Source organism: Cladophialophora yegresii, assembly GCF_000585515.1.
Source record: "Cladophialophora yegresii CBS 114405 chromosome Unknown aczIN-supercont1.3, whole genome shotgun sequence".
Lineage (NCBI taxonomy): Eukaryota > Fungi > Ascomycota > Eurotiomycetes > Chaetothyriales > Herpotrichiellaceae > Cladophialophora > Cladophialophora yegresii.
Window position 1 is genome coordinate 2,774,048 of NW_006913047.1, and position 19,278 is coordinate 2,793,325.

A 19,278-nucleotide genomic window follows, 5' to 3' on the forward strand; every position below is an offset into this window, starting at 1 on the left:
AGAAGTTTCAGCGTTGGTTTCGCGCTCGAGTTTCGTGGTGACGTTCAATGGGGCAATGATCTTATTCATGTGGAGTACAACGCCTGGTAATCGAAAGTGCCCGGACGGCAGTTTACATCAGGACCGGAGGGCGGTGTCAACATCATACGACAACGGGCACGTATTAGTGCCGGGGCTCAAGACAGGCCCAGTTCAACCTATTCCGCTCTAAGCAGCAGATCAGTTGAAAGGAGGTATGGTGTCTCAACAGCTTTGTGCGAAGATGTTGAGGTAAACCCGGTCTAGCATGCAAGGAAATGGCAATACGGATCAGCGTATCCAGCTTGGCGGCTCTAATGGCTACGTGGCATACTTCACGACGTTGTACTGTATCGAGCATCATGAGAACAAAGACCCCCTGATAGAAGTGATTTCCGGGAATTGACGGTAGGAATGCTTTGAGTGAGGAAAGAGTTTCTGACTTCTGTTGTGGTCTGTTCAGAGGTCTGAGTGCTACAGAAGAGGACCTCCAATCGGAAGAACACCTACCTTTGAAGTCAGCGGCGCCGCTCGAATATGCGAGCGCGGAAATCGACACTGCCGAGAACACGTTCGTCTCCCATCGTCTGTCATTCCGCCCACACGATTGGCCACCCGGAAAGCGGGCGGCCTGGAGCCTCATGCACCGAGATAGACAGATAAAGTGAGCGTGAAGCCGGTAGACAACCGAGCGAGCCAAGAATACGGACTAGGAGCGAATAAACCTTATCTCGTCTTCCCTATGTAGCACTCCCAGCTAGCTATCCAGTAGCCAGGCATATATCTCCATTCTACATCCAGCCAACACGCCCTCCTTAGTCCGCAATGCCGCTCATCAAGCTCGCCACGATCGCTCCAAACGGGACCTGCAAAACGCTAGTTAGCCAGCTCAGCCCAGCAGGGTCGGACCAACCCGACTGGCAACGGGTACCTATAAGGCGGAAGGAATTGTGAAGAGCACAGCACAACATAGCACAACATAGCACACGGCATGCACTTACAAATCCCCAGTGATTCCACTCCCCGCCTCCAATCTGGCGCTTGCTCACAAACCCGTCCATCAGGGCGACGAACGTCGCGCTCCACACCAGGGCCGTACACGCCCTGTGACTGCCCCAGAAACTCGTGGACAAGAGGCCCGCCCCCAGCGCGAGCGTCCTCGAGCCGTACAGCATCATGAGCGACTCGGCGAGGCGACCTTCGGGGGTGTCGATGATTTTTGTAATTTCGACGTTAGTAAGTGGTGGTTGTTGCGAGTCCAGATCGTCCGTGGAGGAGGCGACGGCTCCCGGGTGTGGGAATCCCCACATTGCGAGCGCGCCGCGAGGATTTAGCAGGGCGTTGATGCCCAAGCCGGCGGCGAAGAGACCGGACGCGCGGGCGATGTAGTATAAGTAGGGGGAGCGGGAGGTGGGCATCGTTGTTGTGCGGGTCGCGGTAAGTATATTTGGACTGAGACTACGGGAGAACGTTCGACGTGGTTCGTGGATGAACGCCAACGGCCTGGAGTTGTGTTGTGCTAGTTTTTGTTCTGTTGCGGAGGTGTGGCCCTGTGGTAGTCTGCCAGGTGGGGGCAATGGAGGAGATGCCGGCGGGAATTGAGCGTCGAGAGATGATAACATGAGGTGTCGAGAATTCGTACACAGTTGGAGTACGTACAGGCAGCCTGGCGGGTTGCCTTAAGCTTCGTGCTGCGTACCTAATGCTTGACCGGAGCCGGCTACTGTAGGTCAGGCTAGCCTTATACACCTGTGCGCGTGCGGACTATCAGGCAAGGACCTGATAGGATCTGGAATATTGTATAAGGTACGCAGGACAAACCAAGTACAGAACGGTGTTCTTCATTGTGACGTTCTAGGACTGTGGCTCTGTGCTCCTATCGGCTGCTTGTTTGTCACAGAGACGGACCGGATCGGACTTCTCCTTACGACGTGGTCTGGGGATGGTGCTCACCACAACTGCGACATGCTGGGACACTGAGTTTCGGTCAGTCAAGGGACGGTAGCGAGCGTCCGTTTACCAGTGATTTTCGTCCTAGCTAGTACATTCGAGGTGGGAACAAAAAGACTCAAGTTCTGACCCTCCTAGTACTAGATGGATAGGTCAATGAGTAACTTCGACATTGGCCAGGATTGGCCCGTTGTCGCGTACGATGTATATTCTTGTTCGGGGGTGTCGTTAACATGTATGCACGTATCCTATAGAGGCGCCGAAACGGTCATGCAGGCAGCGTCCCATGTGGGACTTAGCTGGATTTATATTGGAGTGGGCTTGAGCTGTCGTGCAACTCACACTCAAGCCTGGTCGGGTTATCAAGAGCTCGCAGCAGCGCCTGGGTTACCTGGCAATGCTACCTCATTCCCAGATGGGCCAAAGGCAGCGCGAAAGAGTTGTCCGGATCCTTCGTTTTCTGGAGAGCCCCTTGATCAATGAACTCCGCAGAGGTGGTAACTGAACCATGCCGAGGCTTCGCCTCGTCAGATACAGCGTCACTACCTGCAAAGCCATGAGGTCTCACGAATGCGACAAGATGGACTATGGTGTTGTTGCAGAATGTGTCCGGGGCAGCTCCTGGTCAAGCGGCAACAGAGACATTCCACGCGACCCCTTTGTACTTTTAACCGCCTCAGCAAGTAACTCGTACTTGTAGCTCAGAGATATCTCGATAGTGCATGGTCAAAATCAGAGGCTCAGCGCGGGGCCCCAGCTTGCTCGCGGAAAAGGTCTCCATGATTCATTCCGTGCTCAGCCTTTACTGCAAGACACTGCATACGCATGTTGGCAGCTTAGAGGCTTCCGGATGGCCAGCTACAGTATAAGATTAGCGAACCCTCCTCTCATGCAACCTGCACCCAAACTGCCGCGCCTCATTTCTGATCACATCGCGGCACGTTCACCTCTTGAGTGCTTGGGCAAGAAGAGTTTAACGAAGCTTCGCGACAAATTTTTGGCCCGTCTTGTGATGGAGACCGACGTCGAGCAAGCGCTGTTCAAGTCTCAGAGCAATCTTCCCATCTCGTATGGCATGGCCTTTAATTAGAAAAAGATGTCTGAGCGAGTTGACGGGCGCCTTAGCCAGGCACTTGTGCCTACCCGGCTTCGCGGGAAGAAATTAGTGTTCCGAGGTAAGAGTTCTGGAGATTAGCGTTGGTTAGGCTGCCTCTAACTCCTTCGCGCCCACAAGATTCGCCTAGGCCCTGGACTGTTACCTCATAGCCTTGATTGTGGATATCGAGCGTGCAGTCCTGTCAGGGGAAAGACGCCCCGCAACGCTAGGCGAACACAGCCGAGCTTCCACGTTCGCGGTCGTCTTTGTTGTTCACTTTCCGCTCATCAGCAACACGCCTCTACACGATCCGGCTTCCATTTGGACGTGCATGCATTGGACTATGGCAGCAAAGTCAACGCCAACGGCTGCCATGCGACATCTATCAGATGGTCTTTGACATATTCGGCTTCCGAATCCGAGATATGACGCGCTGAGTCTGTCCCTGTCACCCCTGTCTCAGCTTCTCTTGGCTGCGGCTATGTGGCTATTGACAAGTCCACCGTTGTATTAATCTCCTGCTAGGTCTTCTTAACCACGACTCACCCTCCACCTGCCAAGAACGTGGTCGGATCCATCGTCAAATGGTTGTGCATGATACCTCCTTTTCCCTGCGCTTTCCAATCTCCTTTTGCCGAGAATCGAGCACATGGCGCCCCAGCGCGGCCACCATCTTGGCTCCACCAACTGAAAGAATACGGTTGAGCCATTGCTCAACACACATCCGCCGCGTGCCCCTGTCGGTTTGCAACGCGAAACACAGTCAAGGTGGGTACGATCTTCTGTGTTGGGCGTGCAAAGACGCCGGGAGGATTCGTTCCAGGCGGCGGAGGCGCGTCTGACAGTTATGAGATGATGACGGTCAAGCACTGATGGCTTGTATCAAGCGACGCCCCGGAATTATGGCCAAGCCGACGATGAGCCGCCTTATTTGTACATGTTGTAGGCGACCTCCATCTTATTACTCTCCCTCCTCTACATTCCTTCTCACACACCAACCCGTGGTTTTGAAAGCAGTTGCTTTCGTCCTTTCGTTTTTATTTTGTCACTCCTTTCCTAATGAAGTCACTCCTTTACACTGCGGCCTTGCTGCCGCTGGCTTCCCTCGCTTTGGCAGAGAAGCACCACGAAGTAGACGAGGTCGTCGTGGTGACGACAACACGAACCGTCACCGTCTGCCCGATCACAGATTATTGGACCTGCGCGCCTGATGGGCCAACAGGAACAGGGTCGTGGGATGACTGGGGTTCAAGCTCTCCTACGGGAGTCGTGACCACGACAACGAAGACTGGTGGTCCAGCTACAACCACCGGGAACGGAAGCGGAGGCGACGATGATGGTCATGGTGGACATGGCGGCCACGGAAGTGGCTCTTCCACCAGCCCTGTTGGTCCTGGGACCACATCCTCTAGGACTGACGGCGGTCACGGCGGACACGGAGGCGGTTCTGGTTCCTGGACTTCATCCGCCACTTCATCCTCGAACGACAACGGCCACGGTGGGCACGGCGGCGGTGACTCTACCACAAGCTCTCCCGTTGCCCCAACTCTGCCAACGTACACTACCTCTGCAGGGACTACAAGCCACGGTGGCCCAGGCAAAGACAGCAGCACCAGTTCGTCCCCCGCAGGCACCAGCTCTGGCACCACGAGCTCTTCTCCTGCAGGCACCCACTCGACCAGCATCACCACCTCGGCATCGGGAACAAGCTCCAGCACCACTAAGACGTCTACGACATCTACTTCTTGCGTCCCCTCTCAGACCGTCCCGGCTCTTCCCGAGACTGGCTGCAGTGACAACACCGCAAACGACCGTAGCAAGTGGTGCGGCAAGTCCGTTGGCGATGATACACATGTCCATTATGAGTCTGGCAAACTCAAGAAGTTCGACCTCGTGATCACTTCCGGCCAGGCTGACTTCGACGGCACTTCTCGTCCTTCCTTCTTGATCAACGGCGGAACTCCTGGTCCTCTGATTGAAGTCAACTACGGTGACTGGGTTGAGGTTACAGTTACCAACTTGTTGACCGACAATGCCACCACTATTCACTGGCACGGTGTTCGACAGATCGACACCAACGACCAGGACGGTGTCCCGGGTGTTACTGAGTGTGCTATCCCGCCTCTTAGTGTGCGCACCTACAAGTGGCATGCTTCGACCTACGGAACTGGCTGGTACCACTCTCACGCCCTTTCTCAGTACGGTGGTGGTATCCGAGGCCCCGTCATCATCCACGGACCTTCCACCGCCAACTACGACTACGATATGGGCACCGTCATGGTTGATGAGATCTTCTCCCAGACCATCTTCCAGATGGCGTGGAACATCGCCCGTCTCCGAGGTCCCCTCCCTGCGGCAGTCAACTATATGCTCAACGGCAAGAACAAGGCAGTTGATGGTACCAAGGGCAAGTCTGCGGAATGGACCGTTCACCCTGGCAAGAAGCATCTCTTCCGCATCATCAACTCTTCTGCGCAGGCTTCTTACGTTATCCACTTTGACAACCACAAGATGACGGTCATCAGCGCTGACTATACCCCGATTGTGCCCTACACGACCGACACCCTGTATATCAACCCTGGTCAACGGTATAACGTCATCGTCGAGATGAACCAGGTGAGTCGCTCCTCGTTGATACTTTTAGGGCCATCCACTGACAATACTGCAGACTCCTGGCGCTTACTTCCTCCGAGCCATCACGCAAACCGGTTGCGGTACCCAGAATCTGAACAATGGTCTCGGCTCCCTGGCCAACGGTATCTTCACCTACAAGGGCAGCTGCGGCACCCCGGTTACCGACACCTTGACCCCTACAATTGGCGCGACCATGCAATCCGACTGCAAGGACGAGCCCCTTGCCAGCCTGGTTCCATTTGTTCAGAAGAACGGTGGGTCTTCAGCCAAATTCACCTCCAATGCTCAACTCCTCCCTGGAGGCAATGCCGCCCAGCAGGCCTTTGACGGCTACGGCCCCATCACCAGATGGTACTTCGGCCCGATGGGCTCCGTCGGGTCCAATACCGCCGGCACCCTGGGCAGTAGCACCGTCACCGTTGACTATGACAACCCGACGCTCAAGAACATGGCCACGCTCCCATCCATTGGCTTCAATAGCTCCATCTACTCCAACGCGGTGGTCCTCGACGGCACGCCGGGCGACTGGGTCTACTTCGTCATCCAGAACAACTTCCAGACCTCGCATCCTATCCATCTGCACGGTCACGATTTCTCCGTCTTGGGCCAAGGCAAGGGCACCTTCAGCTCCGCGCAGGCCTCCACTCTCAACTTCGCCAACCCCATCCGCCGAGACACGGCCCTCCTCTTCGGTATTCCCGGCGCAGGTGGCGCGCCACAAGGAGGCTGGACCGTCATTGGCTTCCAAACCGACAACCCGGGCGCCTGGGTCATGCATTGCCACATCATCTGGCACGCGGATGGTGGTATGGCTCTGCAGTACATCGAGCAGCCGGACAAAATCCCCGCGACGGACTACTACACGAGCGAGAGCTTCCAAAGCGAATGCGCCGCTTACGATACCTACGTTGCTGCTGGTGGCGAGAAACCTGCCCCCTATGAGTCTGGCATGAAGAGAGATCTGCTGCGACACCGCTTCGGAGAGAAGCGATTTGGACGACACGGCATGCATTAGGCAAGGAAGCCAGTCAGAGCAGCATCGGAGGGAGGATGGAGGATGTAGATAATTGATCGTGAAGTACAGCACACGATCAAGGCGGCTGGACATTTGGGATGTTGGAGGTACGCATCACCTTGAAATAAAGGTAACATGTCTTTCCAGTTTGGCCTGTCTGTCTGTATGGAGTGGATAGGATATCTGGCACGCAGCGGTACATAATACGACGACGTCCTGGTTATATTTTCCTTCGTCCTCTTGGATGGCTATGTTACTCGACTTGTTCAACATGTGAGGTAGTCATTCAGATTCATCAACGCTTTTTTGAATAGGAAATCTAGCTTGGACGACGTGTAGCTGCCTGCTTGTGCCTGCTTTCTTCCCGCGAGGTGCTCCTTGTTACGTTCTTGAGAGTGAAAGCTTCCTGCTGTGGGAAGGGCCGTACCTTAGCGAACTCTTGCAGGTACTCCAGGCTCCGTACGGAGTACAGAGGAAGCTGTTGCGGAGAATGGATTCTCCAGTACCAGGTACCCCCTGTTCCACCCTCCTGTTTCCGCCTGCCAAGACCCCAATTCAAGGTCAGGGGTTGCGTCCTTCCTTTAAGCGAACGATGCAAGACGTTTCTGGAGAATACGAGCTTCTCCAGTAGCATTAATCACCAGAAACACCTTGGCAGTATCAAAGCGCGTGACGGGACCGCCACCTCAATGAAGGGGCCCGTACGGAGTACTCATTTTATATCTCCTTTCTCCGGAACTGGTGGGCGAACGCCCTCGTGGGTACGCGCACGGCGAGCACTGCCACTGATCGTGCGGACCTACGATGCTCAGTCGCAAAGTACACGACAAGTAAACGCCCTATCAGACAATAAATGGAGCGACTCTATGGGGACAGAACGAACCATTCTGCACATGCAGCGGTAAGCCCGTCCACCCACCCAGACGGACTCAGACTCTCTGAGAGTCCAGATCACCCCTGTGTCACGAATTCAGCTGCCAAGGACCCCAAACGTCCAGACCACAACGTCGGCACCGACGGTGGCGCCCATACAATATCAGTCCTATACGGATACCAAGGCTGGCTTCAAGCCTCGCCGTCCAAAACAAGCAATACTTCACCCCTGAGCTTGCTTTGACGCCGGCAGAAAGACTTTTCGCCAAAGGTCCCTCCCTTCCTCGTCGGCGTACCATGGACTCCCTCGAACCGAACATGTATGTCAAGGGCGTGTGGACGCTCTGTCCCATCCACAGGCCAGTACATAAGGTGTTGGTACACTCTCGTTTGAAGCCGAAACACCGCAAATCCCACACACGCTCCTTCTCTCACACTCACGCTCGTTGATCCTCCGCGAATCTACCCAGTCCTTTTGCCCTATTGCCTAAAATGAAGACCTTCACTCTCGCTGTCACTTGCGTTCCATATCTCTTCCTCGCCGTCGCAGCCACCGCGCGCCTGGCCAACGCGCAATCCTACTGCGATGCCTCGATCGGCTACGTGATCTCCGACAGCACGTCGGACTCAGGCACCGACACGTCAGGCTACACCCCCGACAGCGGCGACTGTGACGCCGAATGCCAACTGTATTACTCGCAACAGCAGACGCTCTACTCGGACTACTTCAACGACGCAGTCACCGCGGGGGGCAACTCGTTCCTCAGCGCCGCGGGCGGTAAACGCAAACGCAACATCGTCACAGGATTGTCGACCCGCCAAGGTGGTAGTGACGGCACTCTCTACCTGACCTGCACGGCGGATCAGACGTGCTTCGTGTACGAGAACATCCCACTGTGCATTGATATGGTCACCGGCGACTTCATCGATCCCACGGGCGGGTCTGGCAACGTCCTGACGGGGACTTATACTGCTGCCGTGGACACGGGGTCAGGGTCAAGTGGGACGACGGGGAGTGACGACGCGGTCGATGACTCCGGCTCGGGGTCTGACTCCACCGACATAACAACGGCGAGTAGTAGCTCGAGTTCGTCGCCGAATGGTGCCTCGTCGAGCATCCGTGTGGGAGGGATCACGTTGGGTGCTGTTCTTGCAGCTGTACTTGCGTTGGTTGCGCTTTGAATTAAGCCTAAGCCTGTGGCAAGGAGTGGGGATGGTTGTGCCAGGCGACATTTCAGGGAGGGATACCGAGTATGAGTACATGAGCACACAAATGGGAGACGCGTCAGGCGTCTATGCCCATGTCCCGGGTCCATGTATGTACGATATGAGACGGCAGCAATGAGGGTTCTTTGCAACGTGATCACCGACGCTTTAGTGTGCATTGCCTTTGACTCTCTGGACTTTGGATGGGGACGGTCAGATCGTCGTTCATGACGATGCCCACCGCTGCATCAGCATAGCCTGCTATATGTACCTTCGAGGCCCCCTGCTGAATACGTCCGCCGCATGCCGTGGGGTACATAATACCCTCCGATCACCTCCACTATCCACATCATCGCCTGTACGGAGAATCCTCAATCGCGAGGGAGAGAACATCAAGGACGGCGTTCGAGGTACACATACGAGTACTCCGCATGTATGTACTCCGTTCTTCTAGCGCTATGGTCTCCACGCCATCGCCTGCTCTCCACAGTATCCGCAGAGGAACGTCAAATTGCTTTTCGAGTCACATGTATGTATCCATACCACTCGCGCTCTGTTCTAGAGGCTACAGGCGTCTTCCTTGGGGCCTTGGTAGTCCAGGTGGCGAGGCATGTAGGTCCGTACTGATTCAGGAAGCGCGGTCCCCGTCCCCGTCCCGGTCTCTGTCCCAGTGCGACTCCCACTCCCAGTCCAGATGCGAGTAATATAGGCCAACGATCTTGATATCCAGTCTGCATGGGGGCACCATGACCTTCAGTGAACAGGTCCGGGGAAATTGATCGGATAAAGGTGCCATACGGAGTAGGGTATATACCTTGTCTATGCATGTCTTCGTGGCCGAGCGTAGTGCAATGCGGTGCAATGCGGTGCTTGGTTTCGGTACAAGTAGGTTAGGGTGCATGGAGCGGGCCTTTGGAACAGTGCATGCATGATGTGGTACCATACCGAATGGGTTTTTCGGATACACGTACCTCATCGACTTCGCCTTCAACTTCGACTTTGCCTGAAACCCTCGAAGGGTGGTGTACCGTGTGGGGGCTTTTTGAGGCTGATTCTCTAGGATCCAGGTTCGGCAATGGAACAGAGCAGGATCACCGCGTGAAGTCCATGGTCCTGGTGTTGGATGTCCAGACGAGGGCTAGAGGCGATGATCTGACCGGCATGCTCGAGATTCGAGCATCGTGATTCCGTGAGGGATCCCTGCGGAGATTGAGGATATATTTTGAAGCTGGTGAATCGCCGTGTCGCCGTGGTGGTGTGCTGTTCTTCCAGCAGATCCTTCAGGGGCACGCCAGATCGCCCCACGGTACGCAGTAGGACGTTGAGCACTCGTGCACAATCTGAACTACGTTCGCGATGGGCAGAAATAGGGTACGGGCGACAGTGAGACATGACGCCGAGCGGGAACTATCACGAAAGGGAAAGAGAATCAAGTCACGACAGGTACAGGTTATTACAGCCTTGGTCTCCACAATCACCTTGAGGACAGACACAGGAGCAGCGTGTCAGTGGTGTCTGTAGTCGAGGAACTCTCGCTGCCCGCAGGCGTCGTCGCTTAGAGTAATTATGAGCCCTTGCGCATATAGTTGGCGAGGATGTAGTATCAGCCTCATTGGCCAGTGGAGAGGGATCGGTCGCCTGGCGATGGTATCGTGACCCCAGGCGGGATCGGAAGGAGATGATATACGCAGTACTCCGTGGGGTTTGGATGGCGTCCCGTCGATCCCCTGACACATGGGATGGACGGAGGCCGGTCTTCGACCATGGCGCACCAAAGTTGTCCTCTGTTTGTCCCATGGTCCTATACTCTGTAGGTGCAGGGGTGCCTGTTCAAATATACCTTGAGGCGTCCCCACGGGATGATGTCCAGATCGGCATGAGACGTAGCCGCCCGAGTCCCCTCCCGGAAGTAATTAGGTGAGGAGCGTGTCGAGGACAGCTCAGACATAGACTTGGAATTTTCACCTGGAAAAAGGTGTCCCATCCTATCATGAGGAGGCCGGATTGCCGGGTTTTTGCATTTACCGATTCCTTGAGGTTCTGGTATAACTGTGGCCAAGGAGAAACGAGGAAAGCAGCAAAGGGATCGGACATAGAAATTAGTGCATCATACCATTGTGTATGACGGTCTTGAAGACCAGGCTGTATCTTACCACTGTATATAATAGTCTTTCAAGCATGGCTGCATCCTATCATCGCGCATGAGCTTCAGAGTCATGGCTGCAGGGAGGAGATGAGCGCTCTGTATCTCAGCTCTTGACCTGGCCGTGTGTCGTTCTATCCTCAGCCGCAGCTCAAGGAGCTGCCCTTGAGCTCCTCCAAGCTCGTTCAAAAACTGTCCTTAACTTCGCGGCCTCGTCAGAACTCCGTATCCTCTGCTCCAGGAATCCCTGGAGATCGGTCCAGAATTCACTCATCTCCAATACATCCTCGCCACTGATTTCTCCCGGCTGAACCGGTTCCTTCGTGCTCTCGATGCCTTCCATCGGCGTCGGTTCACCACCTGCCGTCTTGTCTGTAGCCGGGGCCGCATTCGTCGTGACAGTACCTTTACCGGCCTCCTGTGCCGGAGGTTGTGCTTGGGGAGGCGGATCAGGCGCCCCACCCATGACCATCACTCCGATCTCTACCTCGCCGCCTTTCGCAACGAGATCGCTCCCATCAAGTGCTTCCCGTATGGTCCCCTTGCTCGCCGGGATGGGTTTCTTGTTCCATAGTAGTTTGATCTTTTCTATGGCTACAACGCTGGGTCCACCGAGATAGGACTGGATCTGTTCTTTGATCGCCTGCAAGGTTGTGCTCGTCGGTTCTATTGAAGGAAGCGTGAGTGTCATGTTAGGATTTCGTGCGGACTTGAGGACCAGGGTGACCGTCGGTGTGGCAGGTTCGGCACCAGGTGCGGGACCGGTGGTGGCCGTTGATCTGGGTGGCGGCGGGTGTGGTGGTGTTGAGAGTTTGGGGAGGACATACTGCGCGTGCACTGTTAGCATGCATTTCATCCACGTCACTGGTCGTGCCAGCGCATCGGGTTCGTCCTCTGGCATGCATGCACCCTTCCATGAGGGTACGGCGAGAGACACGGCCGCATGAGGAATATCACGACATGCCACAAGACTTACAGGTACTCTCATTTGAAAGGTCTTTGGGTCGAAGACATGGTCGGGCTGGTATTTCGACGGTTTGTTGTCCAGCGATGTGAGGAACTGTTTTGCGAATTGTAGGTCGCCCATGTTGGCGGCTGCTTGGGCTCGTCGCTCAGCCTCCAGGCGGCCGAGGGTTTGTGCGAGGACGTAGGCGGCCAGGTCGGGCGACGTGTGCTATTAGTTGGCTGAGGATGATGTGATGGGCAGGGGAGCGTGCTATGCAGGTACAGTGAGGGTTGCGAATGGTCGAGGTGGTTCTACAGCCAAATCGTTGTATGGTGGTGGAGGATGTGAAGTTGGAGTGAGGTGAAACTGACATCACCGGTCAAGGCTGCACCACCAGCCCCTGGTTAATGCTCGACTACACATGACTGACTGCTGTGATTAAGTGTCTTTGTGCAAGAATGGCATGCTTTTCAAACCATGGAAAACCGAATACTACATTAATTTTCGTATCAACAATCAATCAAGCTTCCAATGGTATCATGTGAAAACCTCCCAAGACAAATCATAATCCCGCAAATCGTGAAACTGATGATCCAACGTTAAACTTTCCATGATTCGACCCTTAGAAAGCAGGAATGATATTCTCGTTGTTACCATCCGACCCTTCTACGTACCAAGCATGGTGAACCGTCTTCAAGCTACCAAGCCTCTTCAAGCTGGTAGACCGGCTGACACCACTGCCCATCCTTTGAACACCCACTCTCAAGCTCTTGAATCGAGTGATTGGTGGCCGACTCACATCATCCACTGCCAAGCGCTGAGGGCCCGTCGATCTGGGCCGGGGAGCGACATCGATATGGTCCTGGGGGATACCAGCGTACATGTCGCTGTCCGAGTGCGTGACACTGATTTGTGGCGCAATGGGTTCTTTGGACCAGCTGTCATGGCTTGAGACTGAAGCACGGTCGCCGCGGATGTTAACCATTTCAAAGCCATCGGCCTCGTCTTTCCCGCCAACGAAAGAGAAAGGCGTCTCGGGGCGGTCGACAGCCAGTTTCGAGTACTGGCCGTCCCGCTCGTGCACGGGCCCTTGCATCGCATTGCTGATCATGTTGATCAGGTTACCAGCAGACTGCTCGCCACTTTGTCGTGCAAGTTGCTGGCTGGGGAGAGGTGCTGGAGCGGCAACATTCTTGTCCTTTTTGCTCAGTCGGCGGGACAAGGAGCGTACGAGCGACGAGTTGCGGAAGAGTCGAAACTCTGCTTTCTTGGCCTGGCCAACAAGAGGCGAGTCGTCCCCGTAAACTGAGAAAGGCGAATTGACAGCTCTCGACGTGGCTGCGGACGGTGGGATCACGTCGATCTTCGGGTAAACCGCGTTGTTGGCAGGCGCATTTGGCTGGATGGTGAGGCTGGGTCTCATCGCTGGATGGGCTGCCATTGGAACTGGAGCCCTGGCAGGGCCGCTTCCATTGGGACGGCCCTGGTCGAATGGATTGGCTTCGGAACTTGGCCGCTTGTATCGTCCACACTTTGTGCAACATCTTGTATGGGTCGAGGAGGTGGGTGAGCTTGAAGGACCTGCTGTGCTTTGCTCTGACATGCGGGATGAGCTGTGAGAAGTCTGTGATTCAGAAAACGCCCGGGCGTGTGTTGAAGGTGCGTGCACCGGGGCAGGAGCCGTAGTGGAAGTAGTGGATGCCCGTCCCGTGGTCCTGCGCTTATCGCAGTGGTTGCAGCTGTGACCAGTCCCATGAGTGCCGGCTTTCTTCCCACACTTGGCACATGTCTGCGCCTCTGCTGCAGATGTCGTGCCTCCAGTAGAAATGATCGCATCTGTCGCCTGAGGTTTGTACACCGGTGGAAGCGCACCGTCATGCATATCCTTCGCTACCTTGACTGTCTTTGGTTTCTCCTTCTCTGGACCTCCCTGTGCACTTTCATATGGCGTTCCATCGAGCCGTCGCAGATTGACAGACTTTCTCAGCTCAGCAGGTCTCTGCGGCTTGGGTGCCTGGACTGGCGCTTCTGATAGCCGTCTTAGAGGCGGTGATCCAGCGACAAGCGAAACTGGGGAGAGAGGAGGGACTTGTGCATTGTTGGAAATTGAGTCGGGTCTGAAATTTGGGGAGAAAGGGTTTGTGTCAGGCAACGGATCGTTGTATGAACTGGGTAGCACAGCTGTTGTGACTGGCACGGGTGGCTGCGCCTGTTGTCGCAGACTCTCATATGGCACAGCGGTCGCAAGGGAGCCCGGAGTATTCGATTTGGCCGGATAGGCTGGCGGGGGTGCCTTTGTCAACTTTGTCATCTTGTTGTTTGGCGCTGTCAAGTCTCCAACCTAGTCTGGAAGTCCTAAGTGTCCGTTGAACAGATGGAAGTACCGAGTAGACCGAAATGTCTGAGAAAGGAGGGAGGCTGGTGCTGTATCGAAGTGGATGAGGGTGAAGACCTAGTAACTCCAAAGCGCACAGAATAGGTCGACACCGATGTACGTCTTCCCGAGAAGAGACGGGCACTGAGAGAACGAAAGTAAAGTAAAAATGAAACGCAGACTGAAGATGCAGACTGCTAGAGCTGCAGCAACAGGCCGGTGAAGAGGTAAACTCGTGTTAACAGACGGTGAATGAAGTGATGATGACAAGGGAGAAGATGGGGAAGATATGAAGCATGTGGGCTCTGCTGGTTGGCTGAATCGCGCAGTTGGAAAGCCTCTTGTTTGGGTCCACGGCTAGCTAAACCATGGGCACGGCGCAGGTAGCAGTCAGGGTTTGGGTTCAGGATACAGTAGTGAACGAGTAGCACTTCGGCACCGCACCTGTTTGGCTAGAGGGTTTGGTACAGTGGCCAAAAGACTCCCAAGGCATCGTGGCATTAAGGCTCTTCGGATTCTAAAACCGGCTCAACCCTACCAAGAGTGCTACTGTAGATGAGACCGTGGCGGATGGCACAAAGCCCAAAACCACCATGCCCAACACCACCAATGAGAGCACCGGCGAAATGTGCTGCTGTCTGGATGGGGATTTGTGACGACGTGTGGTTTCTACACGGCCTGCTACGAGGACGAAGGAGTCAGAAGCTTGCAGCTGGGATTATTCATGCTATGCTGCGAGGCGCTGGTGAGTAGTATGTTGGTACATGCATCTGGCCGCTTTCATCAGCAAATATTAGGTACCTGCACCACCCGGCCCGCAACCTGCGCTCAGATCGGACCAAAAGGAGACACTAAGCCACCCCAGCCCACCGCTTGACGGCGACCTTGTGGGGGTCTGCGCCTCGCCGAGGTGCCAAAAAAGGGGGTAGTAAAACGTCCCATGCGGCTTAGCCCAACCATGTGGCTCTTCCGTTGCTATCTTCGGCACGCTACAGGGTGAATCAGGATAGCTGGCCTCGGCTAAATGGGCATAGTCTTTGTTCCAACTTCCAACTCGCTGTTGACCGACCAAGGCTCATGCAATACTTTGTGCTTAGCGAGCTGTGACGCAAGGAGAAGAGTAGGCAATCCATATGTTTGAGCCCCAATGTCTCGACATGATATATAGTGAAACAGAGAGTGTGTGACAGAGTGAGAGGAGTAGCCGACAGGAGAGAGGAGTACCAACATGCACTGTCGTGGTCGTCGAGAAGGAAATCCGGGTTAATCATCTGTACACACTTTGAACTCACGAGGCGATCAGAGCAGGGAGTCTCTCTACAGTAGTCTCTCTACAGTAGAGGATATGAACACCAGAGTTGGGCCGCTACCGATGACAAGCAATCCGTGGATATCCCTGGCGAGTGCTGCATTTCGGCCAGCAGGCGTGAGCTTGAGCCTGGTCGAAATCCTCATGCTTGGCTCGTTAAATTCCTGCTGACGAAGATCCTACGCCGCCCTTCGCGAGTACGCTCTCTATACGGAGTACAAGACGCGGCAATCGGCCGCTGATTACACTAATTGGCTGCTTGATTTACTACCCAATGGATGCAACGTACCTATATCGTAGCAGGATCGAAAAGCCACATGTTAAGAACCAGAGATGGTGATCGCCACATAAATTGAGAGATCTCACCCCGCTTCTGCGGAGATGCCGCTCAAGCACGGCACCTACGTTTTCGGTCGAATGGTATCAAGGAACCGGATTAATCGCACTAAGCCGCGATAACAGGATTTCGGCAGATATACTGCCTTTCACGCTGGTCTGATCGGCCGCGAGATCGTATCCTTCTTTTTGTCGTTCCACACATTCTCAAGGGCCGCCCTCGGAAGCAAGTTTGGGACTGTATAAATAGCACGATCTTTGATGTTACGGGGTGGATCCGTCTGGGGATGCCTTGACAGAGGTCATGCTTGACGTGCGGCTGGGTTCACAATGATTCCATCTTTCGAGAAGCATTCAAGCAGGAAGACAGCCTTGCTAACAGGGTATCAGCCCGCTGCTCGGCGCTAAACGCAGAGTAGCACAGCGCCAGTTCTCGCTCGATATCGAGACCCTGCTGAGTAGTCTGATAGGCCGGTGCAACTTCCTCACCCAGAGAGACTCTTGTCCGGTCAGTTGAGCTTGTGCGACAGTAGCAGCTGTGCCTGTTACCGTTTCGTTGGAATCCTCGGTATGGCGAGATGCATGGGCATGTGCTATATCATTTGGAGTGCCAATCAGACGACTGCTATGCAAGAGACCGAGACCGCCTTCGTGAGGAGCTTCAGCTGTTGTATCCCAACGATGCCCAATAGGATTGTATAGTAACACGGCTGCGACGTCCGGCCACTAGATGGGCCTGAAGCGGGATGTGCCGTGCTGGTGGTTATCCTGAAAGATGCCGTCCAGACCGGACTGTGACCAAGTGGTCAAATCTTAGTTGCACAAGCCACATATTCATTCTCGGCAAAGGTGCAGGTCCTCCGTCGATACGCTCATGATGGATCGGAATCGTCCAATATTGGCTCAGCTGCAAGTCCGTTGCTCAACAGGCCACCCGCAAGATGGGATCAGCAAGGGCGGTTGTTCTCTGATGGGAACCGCAAAATTCCCGGTTTTCAGACTCCATGGACCGAGTCGACCAGCTGCAAGCGAAAGGGTCCAGTGCGGTGTATGGTACTCTAAAACACGAAGACGCTGATATGCCAGTACTGGCGCCTGGGTATTGTCAGCAATCACACCAGGTATGTAGACAACTTGCGGTTCTTTGACCCATGAGAAAGCAAGGAATGGCTCCGTTTTATCTTCCTGCGGACAGGCAACCGCGGCGCATTGAGCTTCGATATGAGCCGGTCCGAAGCTTGGCATCTTAGGATAGTCAGGAGCACTCCTCCGCAGACGCTTTTTTGCCTCACCTTATGTGAGGCGACTGTGCTAAGAATTATGGCCGTTGAAGAGCTTGTCAACGGAGTGGTCGGAGCGAAGCCGAGGTGCAAACAGATCAACGAGGCGCCAAACAATCGTGGTGCAGGTGAACTGACTAATCGTTCCATACGGACTTTGACAGTGCTATTCCTCCTGGGATGTCCGCTCTCGCTGTGGATGATACTTTAAATAGAAAGGAGAGCTGTGGAAGTGTCGTTGTCTGCGACAGCAGGAATCTCATTACCCAGGAGACGCAGACTCCAACAGGAATCGAGGCAAATCTACGCAGTGAGGGTGAGCTGCCATCCTTCAAATAGAGACAACGGTGACTTGTCCGAAACTGCCGTCTGGTGGGCAGTCCTCATGCGAGGTTGGACTGCGTTCAAATCAATATCAGCAAATAGGTGATGATGTGAGAACCCGCTCTCATCACCATCGTCATGATATGCTAACATGGAAAATAAGACTAGATACTGTGGATAGTCCGCTTAAGCACGGCGTATTGTGCCATGCTGCAGTAGACCCAGTAGGTAAGTTCGAGTACGTAGGCGGGCTACTGGGCACGACTATTTACTCATGTCGTTCAAGCATGCAGGGGGTCTGGCCTATATCGAGACGCTCGAGCAAAGGGGGAACCGAGGAAGATATACTAGAGGCACGTAGTGGCCGATAATAGTGCTATCCTATCGATTAGGAGAAGTGATAATGCACACTATTGTAGGATGGCGCTGGGTGGCTTCTCGGAAGGCGTGCGAAACTCGTGGTGATTGTTCGCTCCACAAGGTGGCCTTGTCACGTCGCTTCGACTCCAAGGCTGAAGACGTCTGGAGACCTAGCACTGTGTTTGGGAAGATATGGAGTCTCCAATTTTTTAAGACACGATCTGTGCGCCGAGCCCTTTATCATCCCCTGAACCTCCTGAAGCGTTGGAAAGCATATCGTCGATAGCCTCTCCTTTCGGAAGCCGCATCCCGAAGACAGTATCCCTTAGTACGTACTCCATACGTACGTACAGGCGAGTTGTGTTACCGAATACTCCGTACGGATGAGAGACAAGCTGCTTAGATGCACCTCTCGTCTTTTTTCCTGCGAGACTTGGAGGGAAAAGTTTAGAGCACGCGCATGTGTATTGTTATCGCGAGGTACATAGGTACATCAAAGGCCTGCCCGGATAAGACGTGGAATAGCCAAGATTCATGGCTCGATGGTTTCCAGTCCCCAGCTCTGCATGCGATGACAACGTGATCGGTCCAACAGCTGAGGTCGCGTGTCATCTGGACGGCAGCCATGATCTGTACCCTGGCTGTCTTGCGTCAAAGGTCGTGCGCATCAAGATTTGATACTCTAGGTTGAGCTTGGTAATCGAGATGCCACCAGAGCCACAGATAACGCGGTCGAGCATGGGCTTTGTGTAGCGTATGGAAGGCGGTATAGAAATTCTTTCGCCAGACGGCTGGTGTCACAGCCCTGCGGGTGAAAGTGGAGAGCGCCCTGATTGCCGGGCACGACCCTCCTTCATCGACCCCACACTTCTGGCGGCTTGGGAATAGCTTGACGCACAAGAGGAATAGCGCAAGGCCCAGAGCCCAAATATAGCACCTCCAGGAAAGGTTGTCTAGGCCCCGAAGGGTGTGGCGTTGCGCTAAATCGGAAGTTACGCAGTGCATGGACGTGACTTGAGGCGTGTTTGACCCATCCTGGTTCATCCCTGGATCGTATGGCCCACGCCCTCGGCATTCCACCCCCTATCAAGCCCATCTGAACAGAATCCTCCCACCGCTGATTTGTCCCAAACTCCGCCATCAAAGCTCAACCCGTCCGGCGAAATTAACTGGGATCGCTTGTGTGAGGATTAGCGTGGTCTGGGTTAGACAGCCAGACAAACCACAGCCAACAGGGAACCGAGTCGATCCGGTTGCGGCGGCATGGCCGCGCGCAGGATACGTAGCAGGCTGCCAGCCCTAAGGGTACTGTCCACAAAAGGGGGTACACTGGCTGAGGTCTCAGACATCGGATACCGCGTGCGGATGTCCTGCTCTCATACCTCATACTTCCGCTTGGCCTGTTCGGACATTC

General features: G+C 54.6%; 5 protein-coding genes across 5 annotated transcripts; 2 read left to right on the forward strand and 3 right to left on the reverse strand.

Moving 5' to 3' along the window:
• Positions 1–833: 833 nt before the first annotated feature.
• A1O7_04746 (uncharacterized protein) lies at positions 834–1,436 on the reverse strand (the record flags this gene model as incomplete). Its single annotated transcript, XM_007758756.1, has 2 exons — positions 834–884; positions 1,020–1,436. 2 exons carry the CDS (start codon positions 1,434–1,436, stop codon positions 834–836), a joined length of 468 nt encoding a protein of 155 aa, XP_007756946.1.
• Positions 1,437–4,123: 2,687 nt separating this feature from the next.
• Positions 4,124–6,713, forward strand: A1O7_04747 (uncharacterized protein; the record flags this gene model as incomplete). Its single annotated transcript, XM_007758757.1, has 2 exons — positions 4,124–5,680; positions 5,733–6,713. The coding sequence occupies 2 exons, from the start codon at positions 4,124–4,126 to the stop codon at positions 6,711–6,713; spliced, it is 2,538 nt and encodes an 845-aa protein (XP_007756947.1).
• A 1,365-nt stretch (positions 6,714–8,078) lies between these two features.
• A1O7_04748 (uncharacterized protein) lies at positions 8,079–8,768 on the forward strand (the record flags this gene model as incomplete). The annotated part of the gene is made up of 1 exon (XM_007758758.1): positions 8,079–8,768. The coding sequence occupies one exon, from the start codon at positions 8,079–8,081 to the stop codon at positions 8,766–8,768; it is 690 nt and encodes a 229-aa protein (XP_007756948.1).
• A 2,318-nt stretch (positions 8,769–11,086) lies between these two features.
• Positions 11,087–12,022, reverse strand: A1O7_04749 (uncharacterized protein; the record flags this gene model as incomplete). Its single annotated transcript, XM_007758759.1, has 2 exons — positions 11,087–11,761; positions 11,912–12,022. The coding sequence occupies 2 exons, from the start codon at positions 12,020–12,022 to the stop codon at positions 11,087–11,089; spliced, it is 786 nt and encodes a 261-aa protein (XP_007756949.1).
• A 481-nt stretch (positions 12,023–12,503) lies between these two features.
• A1O7_04750 (uncharacterized protein) lies at positions 12,504–14,192 on the reverse strand (the record flags this gene model as incomplete). The annotated part of the gene is made up of 1 exon (XM_007758760.1): positions 12,504–14,192. One exon carries the CDS (start codon positions 14,190–14,192, stop codon positions 12,504–12,506), a length of 1,689 nt encoding a protein of 562 aa, XP_007756950.1.
• Between the last annotated feature and the right edge of the window lie 5,086 nt (positions 14,193–19,278).